The 12,475-nt window shown below is 45.2% G+C and overlaps 2 protein-coding genes across 2 annotated transcripts in view; both read left to right on the top strand.

The window, feature by feature from the left end:
- Positions 1-880: 880 nt before the first annotated feature.
- LOC116978257 (solute carrier family 22 member 5-like) overlaps positions 881-12,475 on the top strand; it is a 70,007-nt gene continuing 58,412 nt past the window's right edge. The window contains exon 1 of the mRNA XM_033029259.1: positions 881-1,351. Coding sequence (XP_032885150.1) covers positions 965-1,351 — 387 coding nt within the window. The 5' untranslated portion in view covers positions 881-964. The remainder of the gene's footprint in view (positions 1,352-12,475) is intronic.
- Positions 1,304-12,475, top strand: part of LOC116978253 (solute carrier family 22 member 4-like) — a 267,313-nt gene continuing 256,141 nt past the window's right edge. Inside the window, exon 1 of the mRNA XM_033029254.1 lies at positions 1,304-1,351. The gene's annotated coding sequence lies outside the window, so the exon portion shown is untranslated. The remainder of the gene's footprint in view (positions 1,352-12,475) is intronic.

A 12,475-nucleotide genomic window follows, 5' to 3' on the forward strand; every position in this document is an offset into this window, starting at 1 on the left:
GGGAAGAGAACTCATCAGAGATGAGGTGTGTCCTTCAACAACAGCATAAACTAAGCTCGAGTTCACGAGTCAACAACCTCGCTCAACAACAGCAACAATGACTTTATGTTAGAGTGTAGCAAACAAGCTTATGTACCAAACTTGTAATGTGTTAATAAAGACAACGGTTGCACACAACGTTTAGACTCTACAAGGTGACGTTTCAGGTCGTCTGATGAAGGGTCTCGACCCGAAACTACACCTATTCCTTTTTCTGCAGAGATGCTGCCTGAGCTGCTGAGTTAATCCAGCACTGTGTGTCTATCTTGTGGGTAACCGTAATAGGGTATCAAAGTACAACTTGTTCAACAGCAGATATTATGGGAGAAATTAAACAGAGCAATCTTGTTTCAGAGATACATGGTTATCAAATATGTCACATGATTAACCACAAACCTTGACCCAATGCACATATCTTAATTCTTTCTTCATTTAATTTGGACTTTAGCATGAAAACAAGTCTAGTGTCAGTAATATTTAAAAGGGATTTGGCTCTAAGCCATTTGATCCACCATATTTCTACTAGTATTAAGAACGAGTCTACTCAGTCTGAAGGAGGGTCTCGACCCGAAACGTCACCCCTTCCCACTCTCCGGAGACGTTGCCCGTCCCGCTAAATTACTCCAACCTTTGGTGTCTATCTTCGGTGTAAACCGGCATCTGGAGTTCTTTCCAACTCACTTCTACTAGAAAGTGTTGCTGTTTAGCACGGGCGGTGTTTCCAGAACCTGTTAGGGATATTAGCCTATGGCGTTCACAGCCAAAAATTGTAGGACAACTTGTTATTAGTTCATTGTGCACGCAAGGTGATAAATTGTCAGTATTTTGCAACAATCCTGCTCTACAACTTCAGGTTCACGCACAAGGTTGAAGCCCTCCAGGCTTCCGGAACCAAGGCGCTGTCAGCGCCGCGTCTGCAACTAACATGCGGGATTACGATGAAATTACAGCCTTCCTGGGGGAATGGGGACCGGCTCAGAAACTCATCGTCCTGCTCTTGACTGTCAGCATTATTCCCAACGGTTTCGCCGGTCTAAACATCATCTTTGTCGGGGATACCCCAGAGCATCGCTGCTCGATTCCCGGGAATCTCAACCTCAGCCAAGCCTGGATGAACAGAACCATTCCACGGGTGCCAGGAACCCAAGTCCAGTACAGCCAATGCAGTCGCTACCGCTTGGATGTGATCAGGAACCTCTCGGAGGTGTTTCCAGACCCAGATCTCCTCAACGTGTCCGGGATCGACGAGGAGCCGTGTTTGGATGGATGGGATTACAGTCAGGACCAGTACACCTCCACCATCGTCTCCGAGGTTTGATTCAGATTTACGACCTGAAACGTCTGTCCGTGTTCTCGCGGGGAAGCTGCCTGACTCGGGGGGAGTTACTCCAGCACATTGTGTGCACTTTGTTTACTGAGTTCCTCCTGCACTTGCTATTCTGGAGGATCTCAGGGGACCAGGCAGCATCTGGGGAGGGGAATGGACAGTCGGCGTTTGGTGTGGGGACCTTGTCGGGGGAGAGCTGGCGGAAGGAGTTGAGGGGAAGGAGTGGGACATGAATGGAGAGCACAAAATGCTGGATTTAGGAGCGGAGACTGGTGAGGTCAAATTAACAGACTGTGATTAGTTCGGGTGTCAGTGGTTACAGAGAGAAGGCGGGAGAAAGGGGTTAAGAGGGAAAGATGGATCAGCCATAATTGAATGGCGGAGTGGGCTTGATGGAACGAATAGCCTAATTCTGCTCACATCACTTATGACCATGACCAGGGGAACTCCATTCCCGTTTGGTCTGGGAGGAAAGGGTCGAGGGCTGAAATGCAGGAAATGGAGGAGACACAGGTAAGGGCATCTTCCACACCTGGATGTGTAGCAGAAGTATTTGTGTAATCTGTCCCCTGAGATGGAGCCAGATAGATGAAAAACTGTCGGAAGTGGTAGTGCATGTCGGCACAAACGATGTCGGAAAGAAAGGGATGAATATTCTGCAGCGTGACTTTAGAGAGCTTGGAAAAATGCTGAAAAGCAGGACCTCCAGGGTTGTTATCACCGGTTTGCTTCCAGTTGCTCGTACTGGCGAAAGCAGGAACAGGGAGATACAGGACCTGAATGTGTGGCTGAGGTACTGGTGCCCGGGGCAGGGATTTAGATTCTTAGATCACTGGGATCTGTTTTGGGGTAAGGGGGGACTGTACAAAAGGGATGGATTGCATCTTAACAGGTGGGGGACCAGCATTCTGGCAGGCAGGTTTGCCACTGCTACACAGGTGGTTTTAAACTGAATAAGGGGGGTGGGGTGTCGAATGGGATAGTTGAGGATGGAGTTAAAGGGAAAGGGTTTCTTAAATGGGTGAGTGTAGAGACAGAGGGGTGTAAAATGAGGGTAGAAGCAATAGGTAGCAAGGTGAAATGTGGCAGGCAGACAAATCCAGGGCAAAAATCAAAAAGGGCCACTTTTCAACATAATAGTATTAGGGGTAAGAGTTGTAAAAACAAGCCTGAAGGCTTTGTGTCTCAATGCAAGGAGTATTCGTAATAAGGTGGATGAGTTGAATGTGCAGATCGCTATTAATGACTATGATATAGTTGGGATCACGGAGACATGGCTCCAGGGTAACCAAGGCTGGGAGCTGAACATCCAGGGATATTCAATATTCAGGAGGGATAGACAGAAAGGGAAAGGAGGTGGGGTAGCGTTGCTGGTTAGAGAGCAGATTAACGCAATAGAAAGGAAGGACATTAGCTTGGAGGATGTGGAATCGATATGGGTAGAGCTGCAAAACACTAAGGGGAAGAAAACGCTAGTGGGAGTTGTGTACAGGCCACCTAACAGTAGTAGTGGAGTTGGGGATGGCATCAAACAGGAAATTAGAAATGCGTGCAACAAAGGTAAAACAGTTATAATGGGTGACTTCAATCTACATATAGATTGGGTGAATCAAATTGGCAAGGGGGCTGAAGAAGATGATTTCTTGGAATGTATGCGGGATAGTTTTCTAAACCAACATGTAGAGGAACCAACGAGAGAGCAGGCTATTCTAGATTGGGTATTGAGTAATGAGGAAGGGTTAGTTAGCAGTCTTGTTGTGCATGGCCCCTTGGGTAAGAGTGACCATAATATGGTTGAGTTCTTCATTAGGATGGAGAGTGACATTGTTAAGTCAGAAACAAGGGTCCTGAACTTAAAGAAAGGTAACTTTGAGGGTATGAGATGTGAATTGGCCAAGATAGACTGGCAATTGATTCTTAATGGGTTGACGGTGGATATGCAATGGAAGGCATTTAAAGACTGCATGGATGAACTACAACAATTGTTCATCCCAGTTTGGCAAAAAAATAAACCAGGGAAGGTAGTGCATCCGTGGATAACAAGGGAAATCAGGGATAGTATCAAAACAAAAGATGAAGCGTACAAATTAGCCAGAAAAAGCAGCCTACCAGAGGACTGGGAAAAATTCAGAGACCAGCAGAGGAGGACAAACGGCTTAATTAGGAAAGGGAAAATAGATTATGAAAGAAAACTGGCAGGGAACATAAAAACTGACTGCAAAAGCTTTTATAGATATGTGAAGAGAAAAAGATTAGTTAAAACAAATGTCGCTCCCTTGCAGTCAGAAACAGGTGAATTGATCATGGGGAACAAGGACATGGCAGACCAAATGAATAACTACTTTGGTTCCGTCTTCACTAAGGAAGACATAAATAATCTGCCGGAAATAGCAGGAGACCGGGGGTCAAATCAGATGGAGGAACTGAGTGAAATCCAGGTTAGCCTGGAAGTGGTGTTAGGTAAATTGAATGGATTAAAGGCCGATAAATCCCCAGGGCCAGATAGGCTGCATCCCAGAGCACTTAAGGAAGTAGCCCCAGAAATTGTGGATGCATTAGTGATAATTTTTCAAAACTCTTTAGATTCTGGAGTAGTTCCTGAGGATTGGAGGGTAGCTAATGTAACCCCACTTTTTATAAAGGGAGGGAGAGAGAAAATGGGGAATTACTGACCAGTTAGTCTAACGTCGGTAGTGGGGAAACTGCTAGAATCAGTTTATTTAAGATGGGCTAGCAGCACATTTGGAAAGTGGTGAAATCATTGGACAAAGTCAACATGGATTTATGAAAGGTAAATCATGTCTGACGAATCTTATAGAAATTTTCGAGGATGTAACTAGTAGAGTGGATAAGGGAGAACCAGTGGATGTGTTATATCTGGACTTTCAGAAGGTTTTCAACAGGGTCCCACATAAGAGATTAGTATACAAACTTAAAACACGGTATTGGGGGTTCAGTATTGATGTGGATAGAGAACTGGCTGGCAGACAGGAAGCAAAGAGTAGGAGTAAACGGGTCCTTTTCACAATGGCAGGCAGTGACTAGTGGGGTACCGCAAGGCTCAGTTCTGGGACCCCAGCTATTTACGATATATATTAATGATTTGGACGAGGGAATTGAATGCAACATCTCCAAGTTTGCGGATGACACAAAGCAGGGGGGCAGTGTTAGCTGTGAGGAGGATGCTAGGAGGCTGCAAGGTGACTTGGATAGGCTGGGTGAGTGGGCAAATGCATGGCAGATGCAGTATAATGTGGATAAATGTGAGGTTATCCACTTTGGTGGCAAAAACAGGAAAGTAGACTATTATCTGAATGGTGGCCGATTAGGAAAGGGGGAGATGCAACGAGACCTGGGTGTCATGGTACACCAGTCATTAAAAGTAGGCATGCAGGTGCAGCAGGCAGTGAAGAAGGCGAATGGTATGTTAGCATTCATAGCAAAAGGATTTGAGTATAGGAGCATGGAGGTTCTACTGCAGTTGTACACGGTCTTGGTGAGACCACACCTGGAGTATTGCGTACAGTTTTGGTCTCCTAATCTGAGGAAAGACATTCTTGCCATAGAGGGAGTACAGAGAAGGTTCACCAGACTGATTCCTGGGATGTCAGGACTTTCATATGAAGAAAGACTGGATTGACTCGGTTTGTACTCGCTAGAATTTAGAAGATTAAGGGGGGATCTTATAGAAACTTACAAAATTCTTAAGAGGTTGCACAGGCTAGATGCAGGAAGATTGTTTCCGATGTTGGGAAAGTCCAGAACAAGGGGTCACAGTTTAAGGATAAGGGGGAAATCTTTTAGGACCGAGATGAGGAAAACATTTTTCACACAGAGAGTGGTGAATCTCTGGAATTCTCTGCCACAGAAGGTAGTTGAGGCCAGTTCGTTAGCTATATTTAAGAGGAAGTTAGATGTAGCCCTTGTGGCTAAAGGGATCAGGGGGTATGGAGAGAAGGCAGGCACAGGATACTGAGTTGGATGATCAGCCATGATCATATTGAATGGCAGTGCAGGCTCGAAGGGCCAAATGGCCTACTCCTGCACCTATTTTCTATGTTTCTAAAAGGATAGAGGTGTCAGATATAAGGAATTCGAGGGCAGGGGGGACATTGATGGTGATGTTGATGAAATGAACATCATGTCATTTGATGCATGGTCCTGCATGGATTCAGGAGCCAACCCTAATGCACCTGCTACAGATCCACTGCCAGCCACATCTACACTTCTTCCCAACCTGCCTCTCACTCGGAATCCAGAGGGAAATGAGTTGGGGAATAATGCATGTGTAGAAATATGTGTCAGAAGAAGTGTTTCTACCTGAAATGTCACCTATTACTTTTCTCCAGAGATGCTCCTTGACCCGCTGAGTTACTCCCGCTATATAACCATATAACCATATAACAATTACAGCACGGAAACAGGCCATCTCGGCCCTACAAGTCCGCGCCGAACAATTATTTTCCCTTAGTCCCACCTGCCTGCACTCATACCATAACCCTCCATTCCCTTCTCATCCATATGCCTATCCAATTTATTCTTAAATGATACCAACGAACCTGCCGCCACCACTTCCACTGGAAGCTCATTCCACACCGCTACCACTCTCTGAGTAAAGAAGTTCCCCCTCATGTTACCCCTAAACTTCTGTCCCTTAATTCTGAAGTCATGTCCTCTTGTTTGAATCTTCCCTATTCTCAAAGGGAAAAGCTTGATCACATCAACTCTGTCTATCCCTCTCATCATTTTAAAGACCTCTATCAAGTCCCCCCTTAACCTTCTGCGCTCCAGAGAATAAAGACCTAACTTATTCAACCTATCTCTGTAACTTAGTTGTTGAAACCCAGGCAACATTCTAGTAAATCTCCTCTGTACTCTCTCTATTTTGTTGACATCCTTCCTATAATTGGGCGACCAAAATTGTACACCATACTCCAGATTTGGTCTCACCAATGCCTTGTACAATTTTAACATTTCATCCCAGCTTGGTAACACTCTTGGGGAGCCCCCTTTAAACAAGTGTATTTTTCGCGTTTTTAAGTGGCGCGTCCACTCGGAATTTCCCACCAACCAGCGCAAACCACAGGGCCAAAGGAAACCACTGGACCCGCAGTCAGGGTTGGATCGATTGTATTGCTGACTCGATCATGAGAGTTCAGTAGTCATAGAACAATTTGGTGAATTGATGTTTTAGCCGTCACCAATTTGTAATTTACGCTCACCAAGCATGGAGAACACCCTCTGCCAGGCGGAACTGGGCCGACCGTTCAACAGAGTTGCTGGCTATCATGTAGCCATTGTTTTTGTTACATCATCTGATGTTGTCGGCGGCCTCTCCCTGGTGAGCCGGCTGCCTTTCTTCTTGCTGTTCCCCGGTTCTGTAACTGGGTACCAACAAGGCACGGATGCATGCGGTACACGAACCAGCAAGGCCCAATCTTAAGGATGTTAATTTAGTCACAATTCAGTGTTTCATGTATATGTCGCCACTTGCGGTTGCCCTGGGTTCTAGTGGCCCTGGCTAGCCAACCCAGGTTCGTCAAGGAATAATAATGGTGGTAAGGGTCTCTCCTCCTCTTCCAGGTGTTACGCGGAATGAGGATGCTAGCTCAACACCCGCAGACAAGGTGTGGCTCAATTGTAGCTCTTGATATATTTTTCGCAGTGCACCGCTACAGTGGAGGTATATGCGGGGACATTGTTTGTCCGGATAGGTCCCACCCGGTCAGGCAGTTCTTGAACAGATCAGCCAAATTTTTGTTTTGATATCTACCCCTGGTCTGCTAGGGTTCCGATCTCTGTAGATCGGTGTTCCGTCTCGTGCTTCTTTCATTTAATTTAAAGTCGCTTCGGCCGACACTTTGATTTTGATATTTGTGTCTTTCTGGGCAATAATCCAAGTCCAACACCGATTTCCGACAACTGGTGGTCCAGCTCCCTCGGATTTCCGTGGCTGATCGGCGGGTCGAATCTGCCCCCTGCGGCCGGGGCTCTGGAACTCCGGGCCGTCCGGAGCCGGCATATCCGATCCTTCCATAGCCGACTTTGCGGGTCGGTTTCTCGCCCCCCCCCCCCCCCCCCCGAATGCCGTGACCTCTGCTGGTCCGGCAAAACAGATTAAAGAGCCTGTCCCACGTGTATGCGCCTGCCTGCGGCAAGCGCGACCAAACCGGAAGCGGGGGCCGCGCGGAGGTCGAGTTAGTGACGTGAAGTTCGAGCGAAGTCCGCTGGAAGTTCGCGCGTGACATACGGCGTCAAGACGCTCCGTACGGCGTCGAGACGCTGCACACGCCTGTCGAGGCGGCTACGGGCCGACAGGTCATTGCCGCGCGGAATTTTTGAACACGGTCAGTTTTTCGGAGCCCCGCACGATGTCGGGACCAGCTCCGCACAACTCCAAACGGCTCCGGCGATCGAAGTGAGACCGGCCCCGCGAGGCCGTACGGTTCAAGTGACCACGTTAGGTCGTGGTCACTTGCCGCCTGGAGTCGCATGCTCGTGGGACAAGCCCTTAAGGTCGGCAAGGTTCTGGAACCAGGGGTACCGGAAATCGTTGTTGGATCTTTACATGGGTATGATTGGAACGAAGAGCATTCATTATGGCCAAACAAAAGAGAGGCAGAGCTGGGGCCGACGTGAATACCCATGGTTTAACCTTCGATTTAAAGAAAGTGAGAGGAATCAACAGAAATGTTGTTGAGGCTGAAGATAGACTCTGCCAGGTGTAGAAATGTGTTAGTTCTGGGGAACTGGTGGCCACTGACCTGGGAAGAAATGGAGAGCCCTGATGTCTTCCCGAAGGAGATGTAGTTCCAAAGTTGGAAAGTTACTGGAGGGTATTCTGAGGATTAGGATACACAGGCATTTAGATGGACAAGGGCTGATTAGGGAAAGTCAGCACAGTTTTGTACGTGGGAGATCACACACTGCCTTCTCGAGACGAGAAAATCATTTTTTACACAGAGAGTGGTGAATCTGTGGAATTCTTTGCCACGGAAGGTCAGTTCATTGGTTATATTTAAGAGGGAGTTAGATGTGGCCCTTGTGGCTAAAGGGATCAGGGGGTATGGAGACAAGGCAGGGATGGGATACTGAGTTGGATGATCAGCCATGATCATATCGAATGGCGGTGCAGGCTCGAAGGGCCGAATGGCGTACTCCTGCACCTATTTTCTATGTTTCTATGTTTCTGTGGCAGAGAATTCCACAGATTCACAACTCTCTGGGTGAAAACTTTTTTTCTCATCTCAGTCCTAAATGCCCTACCCCTTATTCTTAAACTGTGACCCCTAGTTCTGAACTTCCCCAACATGGGGAACATTTTTCCTGCATCCAGCCTATCCTATCCCTTAAGAATATTATGTGTTTCTATGAGATCCCCTCTCATTCTTCTAAATTCCAGTGTTTATAAACCCAGTTAATGTATTCCTGCATCATATGTCAGTCCCACCATCCCGGGAATTATCCTGGTGAACCTACGCTGCACTCCTTCAATAGCAAAACTGTCCTTCATCAAATTAGAAGACCAAAACTGCACACAATACTCCAGGTGCAGTCTCACTAGGGCCCTGTACAACTGCAGTGGGACCTCCTTGTTCCTATACTCAAATCCTCTTGCTATAAAGGCCAACATGCCACTTGTATTTTTCACTGCCTGCTGTACCTGCATGCTTACTTTCAGTGGCTGATGTACAAGGGCACCCAGGTTTCGTTGCACCTCCTCTTTTCCTAATCTGACACCATTCAGATAATAATCTGCCCCCACTTCCGGTGGCGCTATGGAGTAAGGGAGACTCGCGCCGACTAGCTCCACAAAAAATTGTTTGAAAACGGGGGAAAAGAATGGGACTTACCTGCAGACAACGGCACTGGCTGCTTGCATCAAGCGTGTGATGTCATCAGGCGCGTGACACCGGCGGTATGTCTATACCCCCCCCCCCCCCCCCAAGACGAGAAAAACCGGCAAGCCCAAAGAAGTAGGCCCGACTGAAGCCTCGGGCTCAGTTTTAACATCGTCCCAGGAAGATGTCTCAAAGAAGAAAAAAACAGATGTAGAAGAACTAAGAAGTTTCCTCGCACAAGAAATTACAAATATAATGGAAGAATTGAAAAAACTTAAACAGAACTTTAAGGAAGAACTGCAATCTTTTAAAGAAGTAATTAAAGAAGAAGTCACAGCCTCTGTACACAAAGTACTGGAAGCCTGGAAGTTAAACATGGAAGAAAATCTTAATCAAAAGATTGAAGAGGTAAAGGTTAAATTAAATTCGATGAAATCCAGATTCAACTGTTGGATCCCATCTTCCAGGCACTAAATCAACAACATACAGGTATAACTGAATTAGAGGAAATTGTTGATACAAGTTCTAAAACTACAAAAAAGCTTCTCTCCGAGAACAAGCATTTATCAGACCTACTGCATAAAATAATTGAAAAATGTATTGACTTGGAGGGACGTCAGAGACGCCAGAATTTAAGAATCGTGGGCATTCAGGAAGGCAGAGAGGGGAACCATGACCCCCGTGAATTTGCCGCAGATCTATTAAAAAAAGTCTTAAATCTGGATCAAGAACCTTTACTTGCTCGGGCACACAGAGCATTGGGACGCCGCCCAAGGGCGGACGCCCCCCCCCCCCCCCCCCCCCCCCCGCCGCAAGACAACTGATAGTGAAGGTACAATATGATCATGTTTTGGATGATATGATGAAGAAAATCGTTCGCAGCAGAAATCTCGTATTTGAAGGAGATAAGATCAGTATAATTAGAGATTATCCTGTGGAGGTCGCCAGGAATAGAGCGCTGTTTACAGACACAAGAAGAATACTTAAGAATATAAAAGATCTGAGATATGGACTGATGTACCCCGCAACACTGAGAGTCACTTACAAGAGGAAGGAATATTTCTTCATCAAACACACAGAAGCACTTGAATTTGCCCAGAACATCAAGAATAAGACCGAGGATTGAACAAACACTCAACATACACCTGACGGTACCGGACATCGTTACCCCATAGAGAAGAAATGGAACTTTAAATTGCTATACTTAAGGACTGCTCAAAATTTATAATGAGAATCGAGCGGTTATTTTGCTATTGATATATAACATTTATATTTTAGTACTAATCATTACTAATTACTACTAATCATGATTACTAATTATTATTAATTATTGTTAACTGGATCAACTTAGAATTAGCTAAAAGTATGAATTATAAGTAATGTGTGATTCAGGCAATTTATTAATAAAAAATATAGTTTTTTTCTTCGATATTTTTGACTAATCTTTGATTCATATTTTTGTTAAAGGAGACTAATATCTTACTTTGAGACTAATAATTATTTCACTAATGGAATATAACTATTGTTTCCCTTCCCCCATAAATTGTTTTTATTGAAATTGAAACTTTTCTCCTAAGGAAAGTACGGAGCTAGTATTACTTTATTTTTACCAAAGGCTACGGAAGTCCTTAGATGTCTAGCCACATTAGGGTGGCTATCACTAACTGCACCAACTATAGATGTAGTGTTTTACTTTCTTTTACACTTTACTAACATAGTATTATTTTACTTTCTCTATTTTATCTATATTACTAAAAGTCTGATCTTGACCGCTTTTGGCCCATTGTGCTGTGATATCTGAGAGAACGCCGCCACCTACGGCCGTCATTTTCGGCCACCTCACTCAGAGCCCCCTCCTCCTTCCGGGACCGGAGGATTTTTCCCATCGCTGAAAATTCAGAGAGATATTAATGGGTTTTTTTAATTGCCATTCTCTCTGCTGCCCCCGCTGGTGACAGGGGGGAGGGACTATAAAACCCGGAAGTGTAGTCCCTTACTCAGTCTCTGCCAGACCCAGGAAGTGAGAGGATCACGTCTCTCTGAGCTGCGAATAATACTGAACGCACGTCTACTCCATGGTGAGTCCCCTCGATGCGGCTGTAAAGTGGCTACTGCCCAATTGTTTGCCTTGCCTTTTTAAAAAGTTTGTGTTCACAAAATGAATTTTGGTTGTCAGGTGGCTGCAGCCTAATTGTTTGCCTCGCTTTTTTAACAAGTTTGTGTTCAAAAAATGAACTTTGGTTGTAAGGTGGCTGCAGCCCAATTGTTTGCCTCGCCTTTTTAACAAGTTTGTGTCCACAAAATGAACTTTGGTTGTCAGTTGGCTGCAGCCCAATTGTTTGCCTCGCCTTTTTAACAAGTTTGTGTTCACAAAATGAATTTTGGTTGTCAGGTGGCTGCAGCCCAATTGTTTGCCTCACCTTTTTAACAAGTTTGTGTTCACAAAATGAATTTTGGTTGTCAGGTGGCTGCAGCCCAATTGTTTGCCTCGCCTTTTTAAAAGGGTTGTGCTCACAAAATGTATTTTGGTTGTCAGGTGGCTGCAGCCCAATTGTTTGCGTGGCTTTTAAAATCGTTGCAACAGTTGGATGCCAGCCCAAGAATCCATTCGGCCCACATTGTCTATACTAGCCCTCTGGAAACCAGTACCTTCGGCCCGCAACACCCATACTAGCACAACAGACATCCCCCCCCCCCCCCCACTGGTGAGCAATATTGGAATTGGTGGAGAGGTGGAATATTGCGTTGGTGACCAGCCCTCCCGTGTGATGCTGGGACCCAACGGGTCCCACTTAGTATTATATTATAATTTTTATTTTGAATGGAATTATGTTTTATTTAAGGAGATATGTCTGGGAGGAAAACCGTAAGAGATCTAAAATTCATCTACCTGATGTTCGGGTATAAGGTAGGGTTTAATGTGCTGAACCATTTGCTCTATTATAGACCACCCTAATCATAAGATGCAAGACGTTAATATGAAAATTGGGGGTGAAGGAATTACATTCTGTAGCTGGAATGTTAAGGGAATTAACGAACCAATCAAGAGAGGTAAAGTATTAGCTCATTTAAAATCACTTAAAGCAGATATAATATTCCTCCAGGAAACACATCTTAAAAAGGAAGCACAACATAGATTGAAAGCAAAATGGATTGCTAAAACGTATCACTCTTCATTCTCACATAAATCTAGAGAGGTTGCAATATTAATCCGTAAAGGTATACCTTTTAAACATATATCAACTATAGAAGATATTGACGGCAGATA

This window comes from Amblyraja radiata, chromosome 11, assembly GCF_010909765.2.
Source record: "Amblyraja radiata isolate CabotCenter1 chromosome 11, sAmbRad1.1.pri, whole genome shotgun sequence".
NCBI lineage: Eukaryota > Metazoa > Chordata > Chondrichthyes > Rajiformes > Rajidae > Amblyraja > Amblyraja radiata.